Source organism: Argopecten irradians, chromosome 2, assembly GCF_041381155.1.
Source record: "Argopecten irradians isolate NY chromosome 2, Ai_NY, whole genome shotgun sequence".
Classification (NCBI taxonomy): Eukaryota; Metazoa; Mollusca; class Bivalvia; order Pectinida; family Pectinidae; genus Argopecten; species Argopecten irradians.
Window position 1 is genome coordinate 41,351,539 of NC_091135.1, and position 21,852 is coordinate 41,373,390.

At 38.5% G+C, this 21,852-nt stretch overlaps 1 protein-coding gene across 1 annotated transcript in view; it reads left to right on the plus strand.

The window, feature by feature from the left end:
* The window catches only part of LOC138315516 (uncharacterized), a 32,585-nt gene that overhangs the window by 6,745 nt on the left and 3,988 nt on the right, over positions 1-21,852 (plus strand). Inside the window, 3 exon segments of the mRNA XM_069256589.1 lie at positions 10,543-12,720; positions 12,722-15,625; positions 15,627-17,583. Of these exon segments, the coding sequence (XP_069112690.1) occupies positions 10,546-12,720; positions 12,722-15,625; positions 15,627-17,583 (7,036 nt within the window). The 5' untranslated portion in view covers positions 10,543-10,545.

A 21,852-nucleotide genomic window follows, 5' to 3' on the forward strand; every position in this document is an offset into this window, starting at 1 on the left:
GTGTCACTTGTGTCTGAGTGTAACGATGTGTGTTTCGTAGGCTTACCGTAAGGAAACAATCATCTGGCCTTTCAATAAATTTTGTGCTTAAAACTAGTAAGCATAATTTCAAAAACAAACACTACTTATAATTGAAATGATTTACTCACGTTTTTAATGTAAAATAGGCATACAGTGTCTGCTGAAAATCATAAACTTTGCAATCGTAATGGCCGCCATTTTGGAATGGGGTGATTCTAATAAAGGAGCCGGATTTTGGTATATTTTTTCAGGATATCATTAAAAAAAAGTAATTATTTTTTCAGGGTGATTATTTCTCTAGAATATTGGTGTAAATTTCAGAAACAAATATTTGTATTTTTTCTTGCATAAATCAAAAGAAAATGAGTCCAGTATGTATTAAAAAAAAAAGTGAAAAAAAAACAAAAACAAATAGACAAAATGTATAATTAAAAAAGGTGATAGGCCTAAATAGCATTGAAATAAAAGTATACAATATATTTGTTGGCATTTTTCATCTTCTAAATTTAATGTAAGCCTTAATTAACATTTAAAAATACAAAATGAGCCACCAATGCAAGGCCTATGGTAATAATTAAAGTTAAATCATAATTTGTTAACAAAATATGTTTTTGTAATTATTTGGCATATTATTGATATTTATACATCTCTGACGCGTCACGAAAAATGCCGCGTGTAATGCTACCGCTTTTGAGTCAAAAATCTACCTCTTTTTGCTCACCAAAGGTTAACATGTCTGCAAACATTCTTGGAGGAGGGGGAACAGAACTTGTATAAATTTTGGCTCTGACCCCCTGGGGGCAGGAGGGGCGGGGCCCAATAGGGAAAATAGAGGTAAATTCATTAAATCGCTACTTGTCCTAGAGTTCTGCATAGATTGTAACCAAAATTAGCCACAAACATCCTTGGGGGAAGGGGAACAGAACTTGTATAAATTTTGGCTCTGATCCCCCGGGGGCACGAGGGGCGGGGCCCAATAGGGGAAATAGAGGTAAATCCTTTAAATCGCTACTAGTCATAGAGTTCTGAATGGAATGTTACCAAATTTGGCCACAAACATCCTTGGAGGAAGGGGATCAGAACTTGTATAAATTTTGGCTCTGGTCCCCTGGGGGCAGGAGGGGCGGGGCCCAATAGGGGAAATAGAGGTAAATCCTATAAATCGCTACTTGAGGTAAATCCTTTAAATCGCTACTTGTCATAGAGATCTGCACGTATTGTAACTAAATTTGGCCACAAACACCCTGGGTGGAAGGGGAACAGAACTTGTATAAATTTTTGCTCTGACACCCTGGGGGCAGGAGAGGTGGGCCCAATAGAGGAAATAGAGGTAAATCCTTTGAATCGCTACTAGTCATAGATTTCTGCATGGAATGTAACCAAATTTGGCCACAAACATCCTTGGGGGAAGGGGAACAGAACTTGTATAAATTTTGGCTCTGACCCCCTGGGGGCAGGAGGGGCGGGGCCCAATAGGGAAAATAGAGGTAAATTCATTAAATCGCTACTTGTCCTAGAGTTCTGCATAGATTGTAACCAAAATTAGCCACAAACATCCTTGGGGGAAGGGGAACAGAACTTGTATAAATTTTGGCTCTGATCCCCCGGGGGCAGGAGGGGCGGGGCCCAATAGGGGAAATAGAGGTAAATCCTTTAAATCGCTACTAGTCATAGAGTTCTGAATGGAATGTTACCAAATTTGGCCACAAACATCCTTGGAGGAAGGGGATCAGAACTTGTATAAATTTTGGCTCTGGTCCCCCGGGGGCAGGGGGGCGGGGCCCAATAGGGGAAATAGAGGTAAATCCTATAAATCGCTACTTGAGGTAAATCCTTTAAATCGCTACTTGTCATAGAGATCTGCACGTATTGTAACTAAATTTGGCCACAAACACCCTGGGTGGAAGGGGAACAGAACTTGTATAAATTTTTGCTCTGACACCCTGGGGGCAGGAGAGGTGGGCCCAATAGAGGAAATAGAGGTAAATCCTTTGAATCGCTACTAGTCATAGATTTCTGCATGGAATGTAACCAAATTTGGCCACAAACATCCTTGGGGGAAGGGGAACAGAACTTGTATAAATTTTGGCTCTGGCCCCCCGGGGGCAGGACGGGTGTGGCCCAATAGGGAAAATAGAGGTAAATTCTATTAATCGCTACTTGTCCTAGAGTTCTGCATGGATTGTAACTAAATTTGGCCACAAACATCCTTTGGGGAAGGGGAACAGAACTTGTATAAATTTTGGCTCTGACCCCCCGGGGGCAGGAGGGGCGGGGCCCAATAGGGGAAATAGAGGTAAATCCTTTAAATCGCTACTTGTCATAGAGATCTGCACGTATTGTAACTAAATTTGGCCACAAACACCCTGGGTGGAAGGGGAACAGACCTTGTATAAATTTTTGCTCTGACACACTGGGGGCAGGAGAGGTGGGCCCAATAGAGGAAATAGAGGTAAATCCTTTGAATCGCTACTAGTCATAGATTTCTGCATGGAATGTAACCAAATTTGGCCTCAAACATCCTTGGGGGAAGGGGAACAGAACTTGTATAAATTTTGGCTCTAGCCCCCCGGGGGCAGGACGGGTGTGGCCCAATAGGGGAAATAAAGGTAAATCCTATAAATCGCTACTTGTCCTAAAGTTTTGCTTGGATTGTGACCAAATTTGGCCATAAACATCCTTGGGGGAAGGAGAACAGAACTTTGGCTCTGACCCCCTGGGGGCAGGAGGGGTGGGGCCCAATAGGGGACTTAGAGGTTAATATTAACATTCCTTCAGAAAAGAAACAATGAACCTGTATTCAGAACATTACTTGGCATTACAAACCAGGTGAGCGATACAGGCCCTCTGGGCCTCTTGTTTCTGTAACCATAGAAACATTGCTGAAAATATCATATTTTTGTAGCAGGTTCATTTCCGGAGCATAACTCTAAAACCAGCAGAGATATTTCCACGAAACTTCATAGACACATTCTTTTTATGGTCTATTCGTACCTTTTGCTATTTTTAGGTTTTCATTTTTTGCACTTTTTCCGTTACCATGGAAACATTGCTGAAAATATCATGGTAAATGGTAAATGTTACTTTGCAAAACTCCACCCATCTTTGTGTATATAGTCTAATGTAAATGTCAAGGCTGTATACCTGATTCAACAATTGCAGCCCCGCTCTACTTGAATTATACACCATCTTTCTTTAGCTCAACTTCCTTATTCCTGGTTTTTTTTCATACACATAAGTCTCCACAATCAAACTTACTTCAGCTTTGATATCTCCATTGGTGGGGGATCTGAATGACTATGTCCTTGTTATGCATATTGCATTTAAGTACCGATGCCCATGACTAGTAATTTTATGGCCGGACTAGTGCTAATTGTAATGAACTTGTCCAATTGGACTAGAGGCTTCCTGCCTAATTAAAATCGTTTTAAAATACTATATCTGCAGTGGTCAATTGCATTTTCAACACATTTTGAGTGCATTCAGACTGTACTATAAATGGGGAAAAAAATTGTAAACTAATGATGACCGAAGTGCTGAAGCAAAACGGCTGTATATTTGTTTTGGACTTGTGTTTAAATAGCCGAACTAGTAAAATTTTGAGGGTTAGCAGTGAAAAAAGTTAATGTCACAGACTGACAAACAGCCATCTTGGATTTTGACAATATAAGTTAGCAATTTTTCAGAAAGTACAGAAAGGATCTTTCCTCTGCACTTAGTCCACATTGGATTTTTGAAATCGATCAGAAATTAAGATGGCCGATAGGGAGCCATCCTGGATTTTGACAGTTAAAGTTGTATTTCTTGTAATTTTCACCATCACAAACTCTCATAAAACATACAATGTATGAATATGGGTGCTTATATATGATGGTTCAGATGCATATAAGCACCAATATATCATTGACATATCGGTAAATGTTGCATGAAATATCACCCGTTTTAAAAGAACTGCCACAGTCAGTATCATGTTGCAAACTTCGGGAAATATCGGAAAACTGAGTTGCATCACATGACTGATATCAGCCATACCCGTATAGATCGGAACCTCCCGAGCCATATCACATGGCCAATATCAGCAATACCTGTACAGATCAGAATAGATCGAAACAATTCAGATACTTCCGAGCTATTTTAAACTTGTACACATTTAACATCAATATTTTAATTTAATTGTTTAATAACTTTGTGAATATGAACTTCACAAAAGTCGGTATTAAAATATATAAAGTTGAAAACTTAGAGAGGCGGAAAAAAGTATGTAGAACACTTTTAAATTTTTTTCTATGCTAAATATACAAGTCACAGACCATACAACTTTAAAGTTTTTTCTAGCCCACCTGGACCGAAGGACCTGTGAGCTTATGTCATGGCGGGGCGTCCGTCCGTCAGTATTTCCTTTAAATCACTGCTGCTACTAGTCATAGACTCCTACATGGATAGCAATCAAATTTGGTCAGAAACATCTTTACGGGAAGGGGAACAGAGCTTGTATAAATTTTGGCTCTGATCCCCGGGTGCAGGAGGGGCGGGGCTAAATAGGGGAAATAGAGGTAAATCCTTTAAATCGCTACTAGTCATAGCGTTCTGCATGGATTGTAACCAAATTTGGCCAGAAAGATCCTCTGGGGAAGTGGAACAGAGTTTCTATTAATTTTCGTTCTGACCAACGGGGGCAGGAGGGGCATGGTCCAATAGCGGAAATAGAGGGAAATCCTTTAAATGGCTACTGGTCATAAAGTCTTCATGGATTGTTACCAAATTTTGGCAAAAAACTTCCTTGGCGGAAGGGGAACAGAGTTTGTATAAATTTTGGTTCTGCCCCCCTCGGGGCAGTAGAGGCGGGGCCAAATAGGGGATCTGAAATCCAAGATGGTCGCCACAGCCACCATTTTGAAAACACATTTTGAATTTCTTCTCAAGTTCTACCGGTGTGATTTGGCTGAAACTTGCATGAAATGATCCTGACATGGTCCAGACAAAGTGTTGTTATTTTTTTAGTCGATCCGAAATCCAAGATGGCCGCCACAGCCGCCATCTTGAAAACACATTTTGAACTTCTTCTCAAGTTGTACTGGTGCAGTTAGGTTGAAACTTGTATGAAATGATCCTGACATGGCCCTGACAACGTATTGTTACATCTCTGGTTGATCCTAAATCGAAGATGGCTACCATGACACTATATCAAATTTATTTCCTACATGTTAAGGCCCTTGGGCCTATTGTTTGTTGAAAGAAATTGAAAATGATCCTGACATGGTCCTGACAAAGTGACACCATGTTTGATTAATTTTACTATTGCCAAGGTAGTCAGATGACCGTTAAGGCCCTTTGGGCCTCTTGTTTTTTGGGTTGAAAACAAATTTGGATGTTTGTATTATAAATTTTGGCTCTGACCCCAGCCCGTGGAGCAGAAAGAGTTGGGCCCAAAAGGAGGAATAGAGTTAATCAAAATCCTTCAGAAGAAAAACAATGATCCTGCTCTCAGAACATAACTTTGCATTTCAAACCAGATAAGCTATACAGGCCTTCTGATATATATATATTTCTCAGGTTAACCTTGATGTTTAGTATGAAAGATCCAAAAACAAGATGACTGTCAGGCAGCCATCATGGATTTCAACAGTTGAAGTTTGTTATTGCTATTTCTGAAAAAGTACTGAAAGGACCAATCTCAAAGGACTATATATGGTTTGGACCCTTTTTGGCCCCCGAATTCATCAAATTTTCAAAACTATTATTTAGTATTTGAATTGTTGGGTTTGACATATTTAGTATATCCCGAATTTGTAGTTTCAGGTGTCATGGTAACCACTCGAAATATGCATAAATTGTGAAAATGTGGGAATTTTGACAATTTTGGCCATTTTTTCCTAAGTTTTTGTTTAGAAACCATAGTGTGCATCATTAAACAAACTTTAAATTATATTTCTCCTAAAGATGTATTGGAAGTGCATACATAGTCTTAGCAAATATTAAGTTTATTCAATGATGAACTCTACAGTTTCATAGACAAAAACTTCGCAAAAATTCATTATAGTTGAATCGGAAATGTACTAAATATTCAACAATATACAACAACTTAATCACTTAATAAAAGTTTTGAAAATTTCATGGATTTAGGGGCAAAAAAGGGCCCAAACCATAAATAGTTCTACCACATTCAGGTTCTTCTTGGTGCATTGTAATGCATTTTTAGCTCACCTGGCCCGAAGGGCCGGTGAGCTTATGTCATGGCGCGGCGTCCGTCGTCCGTCGTCCGTCGGCGTCCGTCGGCGTCCGTCTGTCCGTCAACATTTCCTTTCAATCGCTACTAGTCATAGAGTTCTGCATGGATTGTAACCAAATTTGGCCACAAACATCCTTGGGGGAAGGGGAACAGAACTTGTATAAATTTTGGCTCTGACCCCCCGGGGGCAGGAGGGGCGGGGCCCAATAGGGGAAATAGAGGTAAATCCTATAAATCGCTACTTGTCCTAGAGTTCTGCATGGATTGTAACCAAATTTGGCCACAAACATCCTTGGGGGAGGGGGAACAGAACTTGTATAAAATTTGGCTCTGACCCCTCGGGGGCAGGAGGGGCGGGGCCCAATAGGGGAAATAGAGGTAAATCCTTTAAATCGCTACTTGTCCTAGAGTTCTGCATGGATTGTAACCAAAATTAGCCACAAACATCCTTGGGGGAAGGGGAACAAAACTTGTATAAATTTTGGCTCTGACCCCACGGGGGCAGGAGGGGTGGGGCCCAATAGGGGTAATAGAGGTAAATCCTTTAAATCGCTACTAGTCATAGAGTTCTACATGAATTGTAACCAAATTTGGCCACAAACATCCTTGGGGGAAGGGGAACAGAACTTGTATAAATTTTGGCTCTGATCCCCAAGGGGCAGGAGGGGCGGGGCCCAATAGGGGTAATAGAGGTAAATCCTTTAAATAGCTACTAGTCATAGAGTTCTGAATGGAATGTAACCATATTTGGCCACAAACATCCTTTTGGGAAGGGGAACAGAACTTTTATAAATTTTGGCTCTGACCCCACGGGGGCAGGAGGCGCTGGGCCCAATAGGGGAAATAGAGGTAAATCCTTTAAATCGCTACTAGTCATAGAGTTCTGAATGGAATGTAACCAAATTTGGCCACAAACATCCTTGGGGGAAGGGGAACAGAACTTGTATAAATTTTGGCTCTGGTCCCCCGGGGGCAGGAGGGGCGGGGCCCAATAGGGGTAATAGAGGTAAATCCTTTAAATCGCTACTAGTCATAGAGTTCTGAATGGAATGTAACCAAATTTGGCCACAAACATCCTTTGGGGAAGGGGAATAAAACTTGTATAAATTTTGGCTCTGACCCTACGGGGGCAGGAGGGGTGGGGCCCAATAGGGGAAATAGAGGTAAATCCTTTAAATCGCTACTAGTCATAGAGTTCTACATGAATTGTAACCAAATTTGGCCACAAGCATCCTTGGGCGAGGGGGAACAGAACTTGTATAAATTTTAACTCTGGTCCCCGGGGGGCAGGAGGGGCGGGGCCCAATAGGGGAAATAGAGGTAAATCCTTTAAATCGCTACTTGTCCTAGAGTTCTTCATGGATTGTAACCAAATTTGGCTACAAACATCCTTGGGGGAAGGGGAACAGAACTGGTATAAATTTTGGCTCTGATCCCCCGGGCGCAGGAGGGGCGGGGCCCAATAGGGGAAATAGAAGTGAATCCTTTAAATCGCTACTAGTCATAGAGTTCTGCATGGATTGTAACCAAATTTGGCCACAAACATCCTTGGGGGAAGGGGAACAGAACTTGTATAAATTTTGGCTCTGACACCCGGGGGGCAGGAGAGGTGGGGCCCTATAGAGGAAATAGAGGTAAATCCTTTAAATCGCTACTAGTCATAGAGTTCTGCATGGAATGTAACCAAATTTGGCCACAAACATCCTTTTGGAAGGGGAACAGAACTTGTATAAATTTTGGCTCTGGTCACCTGGGGGCAGGACGGGTGGGGCCCAATAGGGGAAATAGAGATAAATCCTATAAATCACTACTTGTCCTAGAGTTTTACTTGGATTATGACCAAATTTGGCCATAAACATCCTTGGGGGAAGGGGAACAGAACTTGTATAAATTTTGGCTCTGACCCCCTGGGGGCAGGAGGGGTTGGGCCCAATAGGGGATTTAGAGGTTAATATTAAAATTCATTCAGAAAAGAAACAATGAACCTGTATGCAGAACATTACTTGGCATTACAAACCAGGTGAGCGATACAGGCCCTCTGGGCCTCTTGTTCATTTTTGGACTGATCCCAAAACATGATGGGTGATAAACATCTTGACAATTTAAGTTTGTTGCTGTTATGCTGAAGTTTTGTGAAGTTTCCCTATGTTCATTAATATTTTCAAAGGAAATAGGTAAAACAGTGGAAAAGAAAGAAAGATCCTTTTTCTGTTGACTGACATAGATCATTCTATGTCATTCTCATGATCTTTTGTTTGTATGTAATAAACATAATAAAATTAAAGAAGGTAAGTGCAATCACAACAGGCTAAGGAAATCTCAATGTCTTATCTTTATTGGTGGACCAGTTTCGCCACTATTAGGGCTTCATCAGGACACAAAATTACAGATTTTTTAGCTATGAAGTACATAAATTGAGGAATTGTTTATTACGTTTATTACTAACAAACAAAAGATCATGAGAATGACATAGAATGATCTATGTCCGTCAAAAGAAAAAGGATCTTTTCTATGCTCTTCACTTTATTTTCCTTTGCCTGTTGTGATTGCACTTATCTTCTTTACTGTACCTCTTACTCCAGTTTTTCTGCATATCTCCGGATATCCAGCCTAGGGACCCAGGAACCCATCACCCCACCCACCTACAAAACTAACGGCGTTGGCTCTACACCCACCTGACCCCCACAACACACCCTCACCCCTTTTTTTATACAAGAAACATTAGTTATACTGTAATTGTTGATATATAAGGGAAACCTCAAAATAAACAAGAGCAAATTCTAAAACACTTTAAATATCAATTAAGACTAAACATTGTTTTGATCAGCTGGCTTGTCACTTATGCGTATGCAACCAGACAACATACTATACTTTAAACATTCTTACTTTTTGGTTATACTGTGAGGACCAGTCATGAATACAATGTACAACATAATTGGTCTGATTCATATTCTGAGAAAGTAAGATTGGTAACATTGCTTTAAATCCAATGGCAGCAACCTGTGTCATCATTAGCATTGAGGCTTTGTGTCTAGGTGATTTTGTTAATTTGGAATAAGAAAAGTTTCAAGGTTAAAGTTGTGTAGTTTGGTCTGTTTCTGACAAAGTAACAAAGCTATCTACAACAATTAAATTTAAATAAAGAACTATGTATGTTTTTTTTTTTTTACCCCCAAATCCGTCAAAGTTTTCGAACTTGTTATTTATTGATTAAATTGTTGATTATCAAATATTGAATACATCTTTGATAGAATAGGTATGATAGTTATGTATAATATCATTGCATCTGTCATTGCTATGGTAATCATCTTAAATATGCAAAAAAAATTTTGTTATGGTGCCATTTGCATTGAAATATTTGTATGAGATTTTAAGGTGTTGTTCTATATGTATCTGTTAATAGGGTAAACCTTAAAGTGAATAGTCGGGTAAAGAAAACCAGTCTAAATGCATTCATTGGCCTTCCAAAAGTTCTCACTTATTAATACGACGGTCAAGTTATGCTTTGTTTCCCAGTTCTGACAATTAAAGTAAAGAAAAGTTGAAAGCAATGAAAACGAGGCTGCGTGGAAATGTAACCACGGACATAGTGAGCTGGGAGGACGTTTTAGAATTTCCATACTTTAAATAAATTTCTTCGTATGCAGACAGATTTTGGCGAGAGATTTTATTTTTCTATTTCATAAGAAATTATACTGGATACATTCACACCATTTTTACCGACTTTAGCCATACTTGCCCGAGTGTTCACTTTAAAACTTCAATGTAGATTTATGTTTTGCATGATTTTCTAAACAAAGTTCATGCAATCGTAATAAGAACACTTTTATTTTGTGTGCTATATACGTTATAAAACTAAACTGTTGCCTCTGAAAATATCAATTATTTCTTATGTTTTAATGTGTTGTACATAGGGCTGGATCAATATATCGAATATTGAATATCAATATGCAAATATGCTGTATATCACTGTATCGTTTTCACACCTCAACCTACTGTTTTTCGTTATAGAAATAGGAAATTCCAAACAAAATTTATTCTAAAGTATCATTCAAGTAAGGGCATTTCAATCAAAAGGAAGAGTTTAAAGAATCTGCTCCACCTAGATGGATTAGAAATGCCTTTTCACAAGTAAGAATGCAAAATGACAGAAATTAATAAACACATTATAAACCGAATCAATGTTTGATAGATTTTTTCCAGGTAATACAATGTTATTTTATCAAAATTGTCTTTTAACTCTGCCATGTTCAATATTTTTATTTAAGCACTGTCTTTTTGATACATTTCAGAAAATGGAATATCATAGGTCTGTCTCTACTGAACCTTATGGCGTGAGCTTACCAAAGTTAACTGGAACTGTGTATGATAATAAAACTAGTGCTGAAGAGATGGCAACAAACCAATTGCCAGTCATGAAGATGGAAGAAACTGAATTAAGTTCCACAGGTGTAACAATGAATACAGGGACAGAAGAAACTGTCCCATTAGGCTTGCCACATACTGACACTGGTTATGAAGAGCCTGCTACCTTCTACAATATACCTTCTGTCAACATCACCAAACAGGAGCTCGATTGGGAATCAAGTGATACAAACACTGAGAAAACGTTGGAAATCTGTCAGAATATGATCCCAAACATGTTGGATGTTGATAGTGCAAATGAATGTAATATTTCCTTAAACAGTATATGTTTGGCACAGTCACCTGGCAGCAGTCTGTCTGAAGGATTGGTATCACCTGCTATTAAACTGTGTGGAGGCAATAAAGGTCTACCACGTAAGAAATATCGAAGAAGAAATAAAACGCATGCAAGGGTAACACCTAAAAAGTCCAAAAAGAAAAAAACGCAGGAAGCCTTTGAGTTTGAATTTGCTTATGATACAGAATATTCTTCTTTGGAATCGGATTCTATACTTGATGGAGCAAATGATACAATTAGTGGTGAGTCAACAGCTTACATGCTTGGTACAGAAAATATTAATGTCGGAATTACTTTGAAAAGTACCAAACCCCAACCAACACTGCCCTTCAAAATTGCTCGAAAAAGAGGCCGGCCTAAGAAAGTGCCTGCAACAGCAGAATCATTATTTTTAAGTTCTGCTTCAGAGGATTGCGACAATATAACTGAACAAGAACAACAACAAATAATTGGATTCCGCGTTGCTGGTATGGATAGCTCTGAACCAACTGGTGTAGTAGATATGAATTCCCATCAAACAAATAATAACGATGTACACGTGCCTGCAAAAAAACGCAAAACTGATGTAAAATCATCTTCAGTGAACGTTAAGTTAGAGCAAGACGTTTTCGTGCCCGAATCTTCAACAAGTTCATCAACAAAACCTCTTCAGGATCAGCCAAAAGAGTTCAAAGCAAATCAGAAAACCAAGAGAAAAGGAAAAACCCGAATAGGAAGACCACCAGTGCTAGGAAACTTCAAATGTGACCGATGTGATATGGTGTTCCGGGAACGTCAGAAGATGGTTAAGCACAGACAGAAACATGTTAGACCATGGATATATTGCTCTTACTGCGATTTCAAAGCAAGATGTAGGGAATCATTTATGGAGCATGAATCAAAGCATACAAACACTAAACCATTTAAGTGTGAATTATGCCCATATGCTTCAAGATCTAGAATTGACTTGAGACGTCATCAGGCTAAGCATTCAACTGTCAAAAACTACAAATGTCCTTATTGTGATTTCACCACAAAATGGAGGCGTAATGTTTCACATCATCTTTTGAGCCATGTGGAGGATCGTCCTTTCCATTGTGAAATATGCGGACAAAACTTCAAGAGATCAACCGACTTAAAATATCATCTGTATCGTCATACATCGGAAAAACCACTGAAGTGTGAAACATGTGACTTCCGATGCAAAACAAAGTATGAATTAGACCTCCACCAATTGAAGCACAGTGATATTCGATCTTTTCCATGTACATATCCAGGATGTGTGCAAGCTTGTAAGACCAAATCAGACTTAAAGAAGCACATGGTTGTCCACTGTGAAGAAAGGAACTACCCCTGTCCTCTATGTGGAAAATATTATAAGTCTGCATCAGCAAGGAATAAACACGCCAAGCGTCACACAAATGAAAGACCATTTAAGTGCGATATTTGCAATAAGGGTTTCAAAGTCAAATCATCTCTTGGAAAACACCGTGTATTACATAGTGGAAATAAGCCATACTCGTGTGAAGTATGTGGTTGGACCTTTTCAAGTAAGTCAAATAAAGATGTACACATGAAAACTCATGATCTGACAGATCGGCCCTATCGCTGTCCTTTGTGTCCACATGGTGCCAAATCACAGCACAATCTCTTGGCTCATGTGGGTACAATGCATGGGAACTATGCCTTCTTTTGTGAATTATGTCAGAAGCCGTACAAACGGCATAGCCAGTTACAAATGCATTACAAGAGAATGCATTCGAAAATGGAGCTAGAAAAACTAAATAGCCTTAGAAACTTTGGATTTAACATTGATTAAGGGGGAATTTGAAGAAGATGAATCGCTGGATACAAATCACAATGAAGAAGGTCAGTCGGCCATGAATTGTATTCTTAAACAAATTAAAAAGGAAAACGGTGAGGACGAATTGACTACTGGTTCATCTGATAGTTTGAACAAAGAGTTTTCCTCTAATGCTGAAAAAGGAAAAGAACTGTCCCTTGAAAAGAGAAAAAGAGGAAGGCCTAAGAAAAAAATGAGTGCAAAAATGTCGGCTCGTCAAAAATCAATAGACGACCAGATCAAAGCCAGTGAAACCACGACAAAAAAGCAACCAGAAAATATAGACGATTCCTCACATATTGCAGAGAAACAAAGAACTGATCAACTAGAGAATGAAATATCCACAATTGCGATGGCGGACACATCACCAGTTACCAGAGAAGAAACGCAGTCATACCCTCAGAAGAGGAAGAGGGGAAGACCAAAGAAAAATGGCAAGACTAAATCGTCTTCGTGTAAAAAAACAAGCCAAAAACGAAAAAATGATTGTTTAAACACGGACAAGAGTGAAGAAAGGGAGCTAGAGAAAGAAGAAAATGGAAATACTGATCAATGTGAGCATCCAAATTTCAAAAACTTGGAAGGTGTTGGTGTGGTGGCATGTGGTGATCACCAGAATGTAGAAAGCAGATATTTACCCAATCAAAGTCATTGTGTTGAATCTGCAGGCCAGTGTCAGAAAGAGCCATCTATAGATAAGAGTGAATTCGGGCTTTCAATAAACAAACGTCCTAGTGTGCCAGCCTTTAGTCAAAAGGAGGTATCTAGTCAAAAGGAAGATTCAATAGACAACACGAAACGGGAACAACAAATAAGCAACAGTCAACGTGAACACCTTGTTGGAAGTGTCCGCCAAGAGAACGAACATTCTATAATTGAAAATGACAACGAACACTCCAAAGTTCAGAGTGATAACAAAGTTGTCAAAAGCCAAAGTGAATGTCCAATCGACTTGAGTCAAAAAGAGCATTTAACAGGCATTATTCAAACAGTCAAACACTCAAAAGACAGTGAATACGAAGTCACGAATCATCAGAACGAGCATTTAGTCGACTTTAATGAAAAAGAACATTCGTTGAGCATTAGTCAAGATGGAAACCAAATGCTAGGGCATCCAATTAGTTATAGTCCATATGAAACCCCAGTTGACTATAGTCTAAATAAACACTCATCCGGCAGTAGTCCAGATGAACATGCAGTTGACTTGAGCAAGAAAAAGCAAACATTTGACAATAACCAAACTGAACATCCAGTCGATTATAGTATGAAAAACTACTTGATGGATGTCAATCAACTTAAAAGCCAAGTAAACAGGCGATGTGAGCACCCAGTGGACTATAGTAAGAAAGAACATTCCACAGACATGTGTCAGACTGAACAACCAATCAAAAACAATCAAATGAAGCAACCTGCTGGCAATTGTAAGTTTGAACACTCTGTTAAACCCACTAAAAATAATCAACCATCCGACAACGGTCAAAGTGAACAATCGAATAACAACATTGATCAACCTGATGAGGCTATCGACATCAGTCAAAGTGATCACCTGGCTGCCAATAGTAGAAGTGATCAGAATTCCGACATCAGTATAAGGGATCAATCTGTCGATGTCAGTCAAAGTAATGTCCCAGTCGACGTCAGTAGAAGTGACCATCCTGTGTTAAGCATTCAAAAGCAACAATCGAACAATAATAGTCAAAGTAACAACAATCAAAGTGAGCCGACCAACAGTAGTCAAAGTGAGCGTCCGACTGACAACAATCAAAGTAAGCCGACCAACAGTAGTCAAAGTGAGCTTCTGACTGACAACAATCAAAGTGAGCCGACCAACAGTAGTCAAAGTGAGCGTCCAGTCGACAATATTCAAAGGGAACCGACCAACAGTAGTCAAAGTGAGCGTCCAGTCGACAACAATCTAAGTGAGCCGACCAACAGTAGTCAAAGTGAGCGTCTGACTGACAACAATCAAAGTGAGCCGACCAACAGTAGTCAATGTGAGCGTCCAGTCGACAACAATCTAAGTGAGCCGACCAACAGTAGTCAAAGTGATCGTCCAGTCGACAATATTCAAAGGGAACCGACCAACAGTAGTCAAAGTGAGCGTCTGGCTGACAACAATCAAAATGAGTCGACTTACACTATTCAAAGTGAGCGTCCGGCTGACAACAATCAAAGAGAACAGACAAACAGTAGTCAAAGTGAGCGTCTGGCTGACAACAATCAAAGTGAACAGACCAACAGTAGTCAAAAAGAGCGTCCGGCTGACAACATTCAAAGAGAACAGACAAACAGTAGTCAAAGTGAGCGTCTGGCTGACAACAATCAAAGTGAACAGACCAACAGTAGTCAAAGTGAGCGTCCAGTCGACAATATTCAAAGTGAACCGACCAACAATAAAAGTGAACTTGAATCTGGCAACAGTCAAATGGAACAAAATATCAATGATAGTCAAAAGGAACAAAACCTAATCGACTATCGTGAGGAAGAACACATTTTAGACAAATGTCTGAACAATGATCAAGTCGACAATAGTCCGACAAAGCAGTCATTAATAACCAGTCAAATTGATCAAGTTGTTCATAACAACATATGTGAACAACCAATTGACAATAGTCAGCGTGAACACCACACACACAACACTCAAAGTCACTGTTTAATGGAGTACAGTCAAAATAATCAGAAAGAACTTTCAACGGATACCAGTAAAAGTCTGATAGATAGCAGTCAATGTGAACAACCATTGGACAACAGTCGAGGTGAACAACCAATGAACGTCGGTCAAAGTGAAGAATCAGTAGACAACTGTCATTGTGAACAAGTAGGTAACAGTAAAAGTGAACAACCAGTGAACAGATGAAGTTGAAAAACGATTGGCCAGCAATCAAAGTAAACAATTGATAGACAACAGTCAATGTAAACAACCAGTAGACTATAGCAAGAAAGAAAATTTGTCAGACTTTCACAAAGAACAATTTACCGACTGCAATCAAACCGACAACGGTCCAAATGAAACATCAAATGGTAACAGTCAAATGGAAAATTCACTTGATAGTGATATGACACCTAATCTCCCTGAGACCAGTCAAAGTAAAGAGGCAAAAGGGAATACTCAATCAGGATGTTCAAAAGACATTATTCACACTAATTCTTCTGAAAATAATACTCAAACACTTCCGATAGAAAGTTCCAATAACCACTCACCATCCATTTGTCAGTCCGCAAGTGAGGATCCAAAGGAGAAAAGTAAACGTGTGTACAAGTGTCAAATTGAACCTTTAAAAGTTATTGGTCAGGATGAAAATTCAAGGGACTACAGTAAACCTTTGTGCTCAGAAAGACCACCTGAAAAAGCAATGCCAGAAAATGTAGCAAATGATAATCCGACAACAAGCGATCTAAATTACATAGGAGCTCTCAGTGTACGATGTCTAGATGAAAGCCAAAATGGGCACTTGGAAGATCGTAGCGCTGAGATACTCCCTCGTACGGAGTCAGATTTAGAACGAAATATTGTCAACAGAAGGCAAGAATCTTGTGAGTACCGAACCAACGGCTCGAAGAGTGAACAGACGTTGATAAATACAGACTGCGTATCTGGAAACAATGCGGATACAAATGAAAACTGTACAGAAAATCTTGATCAAGAAAACTCACAAGAAAAGCTCCTGATTAGTAATCCTGATCTCAGTACTATTCAGGAATATGGAAATAAACAGGATGTTAGAAAAGAAAATGATAACGGTATCCCTGTGAAATCTTGTATATCATCTGAATGTGGAGAGCATAGGAGCAACGCCAAATCTGGGAATTTATCTGAAATAGCATCATCAGATAGTCGGGATAAATCTGCTGATTATGATTGTGAAAGAACTACAGTTTTATTGTCTGGAGATCAAGAACTACCTTCTGAATCGCAAAAAACGCCTGTGAAAAAGGATCAAACACGCGTGAATGCTATCTCTTCTCATTCTTCTTGGACTAAATTTGATGGTAATTTCAGACTTCCGCTTGCTACCAGGGGTTTTCGCTTCAATTTTAATAAAACTGGTAAGAAACCCAAATGTTGGTTTATGGAGCTAGATGCTATTGTGGATGAAGAATCCAAGAAACATCAGCTGAAGTACTTGCGAAGAAAATCTAAAATAGTATCTGCTGGAAATTTCCAGAGGAGGAGACGGACAGCGCTGTCCGGTCGCAATGAGGTATCAAATTTTCGAATGAATAGTAACAAGAACGCAAAACATGTGAATGAATTAAGTATACTGAGCAGCAAAGTCGAAAAATCTGAAGAATCACTCTCGTCAAATCTGGTTGATAGACCTCATCCAAGTCCTTTGGATGGAGTTAAGGTCTCGCAAGAGGAGCTGTTTAAACTGAATAAGAGTGAAGGAACTATGCTGAAACCAAAATTGTCTATTGTTTCCAATGAACTTTCAGAATCGTGTATGAAGAAAGCAAAAGGTATTTCTGCGACTAAAAAGCGTCTACTTCCTTTTAGAAAGAAATTCATTAAGTTGGAATTAGATTCAGAAGGTAATTGCATCAAATCAGACGAGACTTATCCCCTTGAAGATACTGAGGAAACGGCTGAAAAGACATTGGAGTCTGAGGAATCTCTACCTAAAAGTGGAAACGATGAATTGTCCGCTGGGGAAAGAGCAGCTGACTGTCGCACTATAGACGAGACGGCGCCCAAAGCCATACAAGAGGGTTCAGAGAAAACTGACGAGAGAAAGCAATACTCCGTAACGAAGGAAGCAGCCCACGAAACAACCGGAAACTCTGTGATGAATCCGGGATCAGAAGAAGGTAATATGCGTAATTGTGATAAAGGTCCATCATGAAAGGGTCTTCATATAAAGCACAATCAATAACAAAATGTCAAAAACTTCACATTTCATAGCAACTTGCATCTCCCATCGCTCAATACATGCATCGCTTTCATAAATCTCAATTGTACTCTTAATTGTATAACTCTAATTTTACACATATTTTACCGCGAATATGTTTGCTAGCAATCGTTCTCTTTCGAATGCGGCATTTGCTGAAGTGACAAATCCTTGGTTTCATATTGTGTATGTAAGAGGTTATCGCTTTAATCTCAATTGGCAAACTGAACATGAAATTTTGGCCTAACCGGCACACAAGAGACACTATGGGATGCATACATAATGTATGCAAATGAGCTACCATATGGATATCCAAAACACGATTGGGAATATTTTTTGTGTTATTTTTGTTGAAACGGGGCTGATATCACCTTAGTGACGGCACTTTGTAAAGTTGTGTGGGATGATTTTGATAGGAAAATTATCGGTCTTTCCAACGGTAGTAACCTTTTTTTTGTGAAGAATTAGAAACATAATTGTGTTAGCCGCTGAAGCTAGATGGGATAGAGTTTGTACGTGTCTAGACGAGCGATAGAACCTTCTCGTATATATAGTCCTGTAGAGTATGATTTTACCGATATTTGATCTAGACTCCTGAAACGTCTAACATGGTCTCTGGACATTAATTCTCATATCCATGTGATTTAAGGTACCACAAGCATCGTAAATTAGTTGTACATGTATTAATAAATTAATCCAAAGTGTATTATTAGTATGTAACAGATTTCAGATTTTATTAATACATTGGGCACACCTTTGTGTGCCACAAGAGGTCAATTTATGCAAAACATACGTGGTAGACAGGGTAATTGATTGCACTTTATAGATATAATACACTCATTAAAGCGTACATATTCGTGTACCTGAAATATTTTACGTATATTGGAGAGTATAACGAATGTAGCCATCATTAGTTAGTTTTGTATGATTGTAACAGAACACAATAGACAAAGATCGAAATGTTTTGCCCGGTCCTTATATTTATATGAAAAGTTAAGTTCTTTTTATAAGTTGTAAGAACTTGTCTTACTGACTCCAATTTGTACTGAAACTTGGTAAAGTTACTGTTTGTATCCATCATCACACATGGACAAGAGTTGAGGAAACTCTTATGATATAAAACTGCGTTTGTTATGTTTATAAAAAAATCGGAAGTTAAGCGAAATTTTGAGATTGGATGTTTAAAGTTATTTTTATTACGACGGATAGTGCATATCATCCATTTTTGAACTAAAGACTGTCATTTATTTTCATAGATCGAAACAGAGAACCAACTTTTATATGGTTCTCTTTATTCAGTAGTAAATGCAACCATAATCTATTCCTGAAAATAGTCCTCCGACGCTCTCTATCGTAAAATGGGAAAGTTGTAGTTGATAAAATGCTTTAATTTAATATCAGCTAGACTAGGTATGAATACGAATCAGAACAGTGGATCGTGTCATGAATGTGGTTAACTCGCTGGGTTCAGAGACTAACCGCCATGTCGCTTTTAATTTTATATAGACAAACAATAGAAATTTGAAATATTTTGTATTGTCATGTAAAGTTAAATAAAGACTTTCAAATTTTGAATTATATGTGATATCAAATAAAAAACACAAAAGGTAAAATGTAAAACAAATTATTAGAAAGAAAAAAAAGATCATTATGTAAACCAAGGACGTCTCACTTATAAATCCTTGTGTAAACTATGCTGAATTCTTTCTGTATCTTTCTATCAATTGCAAATAATCTGCAACGCTAACTCTGATAGAGAAAGACCTAGAGTCAAAATGAATTCGTTGTATAGAATGAGGTATTGAATTATACTGTACTGTATTTATAATGCTGTTGCATTTGCCGTTCAAATCCGAACAAAGATTTATAATACATCAACGTGATACCTGTAGCGTGCGTATGCCGCAAGAAATAACACAAGGAGATTGCATTCTTCATTTACTGATAACTTACCTAATTACGTAGTTCAGCCCGCTAGTCCACTCTCCATCAATCTTTATGGCGCTCCCTTTAATTTGTCTTCAGGTCTGTGGTGGTAATTCCTGGTCGTATACATGGTGTCCAAGTTAAGATCTTTGATAATCCAACATAGGCGTACGTTCTTCTATTGCTTTATTCTTACAAGAAATTGGTGTCGATTTTACAGCCAGGTTTCACAAATAACTGAATTTTATATTTTAATCATGAATTATTGTATTATAATTTCGCCTTAACCATACATACATACATATATATATAAGCCAACAGTTAAAATTGTTTTCCCGATGTGTTGGTACGTAGCGACCAGGCTGAACTATTTTCCTGAGGTCGTAGTTTACAAGGTAGGTACCGATACCTGTGGAGAACTATTTGTTATGCTGTGGAAATAATAAACAAAACATAAATCAAATCAAATTATTTTTTTGCTATCTTTCTTTGGTCAAAATGAGCTAGTATACATGTAGGCCTATACAGTATGGATTCCTGTGAGTGTCATAGAATGAAAACAAAAATCTCGCGGTCGATGTGTAGCCCAGCCATGCAGTCAATGCAAACAGAAAAAAATGTTCACGATCCTTTATATATAACCACCAACGTCTCGATCAAGTAACTATTTAATATCTTGTGTGTAGAATACAGTAGGCGTAGTAATATTCCACATGATTGAAATGTAGATGTTCCGGAAATGTAGTTACAGATTTCGTTTTCGCGGTTACTTAACATAGCTTCACTTCCGGGTTCCGAATCGTCAACATTGTGTTAGCTTATATATATGCTTTGATACTTTTTTGGAAGTTACTTCCAAAAATACTGATCCAGGACCTGCCTTGATAAAGCTATGTACTCGAAAAAATCCTCGAAGGGTTCAAGAAAACGATCGCGAGCCAATGGTAACTATTTACCCAAGGAAAGTTCGATCAATCTGATGTGGCCTTTCTGCGTTACTCCGTTAACTTAACGTTGCAGTATAATTATATCAGTTATATCAGTATCTGCCTTACATAAGCCTTCGCTTTTTGGCATCCTTTAGATTTATTCACATTCATGATTTTTTTTATCTTACTTTGGTATATAGTTTAGTTTTAGAAAATTAATTCTACTTATATGCAGAGTTGCAGAAAATTCACCCATGATAGTGCCTTATTTTGCTACATTAATGAATTTAATGCATGGTAATTGATAATTGTTTGGTTGAGTATCCCGTTCAGTTATTCAGTTGTTGGCATAGCAGTTTGAGCTGAACTTTATGTTGATACCGTTCCAATGCCTATTCAGAACTGCCTTAAAACTGTTTAGTGTGTTGGAATTCACTATGTTGTTTGGAAGACTATCCCAGTCGTCGACAACTTTAACAGCAAAGAAGTGTTTTTTGAGGTTGAGTCATGGTCTTTGTTTCTCCAGTTTAATTGTGTGACCCCTCATCCTCAATTCTCTTGATCTCCTGACCATTTTGCTCCCTCTCTGGCTCAGATGGTCCAGTCCAGACATACATGTAATTCTATACATTTGGTAGCTGCAATATTGTTGCTCAAAAGACTTTTTGACAGAAAATGGTATCGTCTTTAGAGCTACAATTGGTTCCTATTACTGCCAATGGAGCAAAGAAATGATTATGCAAACCATTATAAAACGTTTCTTTGCATTTTTATCGTAATTGTTTGATATCGCTTACCTACTATGTAATAAAACTGAACCACATAAAATATCAAATTTTCATCGAGGCATTATTTTTTTTACATAATACATATGAAGGTCTTTCTGAAGGGAATTTATGCGGCAAGTCCACAAATTGTGAATTTGACGTCTTGTGAGCGGTATGGTAGATTAATATTGGTAGTTATGTTTGTTTTGGATAAAAATAATATGTAAAAGTATGTATATGCATAAAATAATTGGAAACCTACAAAAAAGTATAGAAAACTATGCCCGAGTGATTTTTGGAGGCAGTGCTCCACTACGACACATAGGGACCAAATCGTACCCGGCCGAAAGGTATAGTAGGTCGGGTACGTATATTCGTTCTAATACGTACCCGGCCTTATATACCTTTCGGCCGGGTACGAATTGGTCCCTATGTGTCGTAGTGGAGCACTGCCTCCGAAAATCACTCGGGCATAATTATCTATACTTTTTTGTAGGTTTCCAATTATTTCATGCGTATACACGCATTTATTATATTATTTTTGTCCAAAACAAACATAACGTCCAT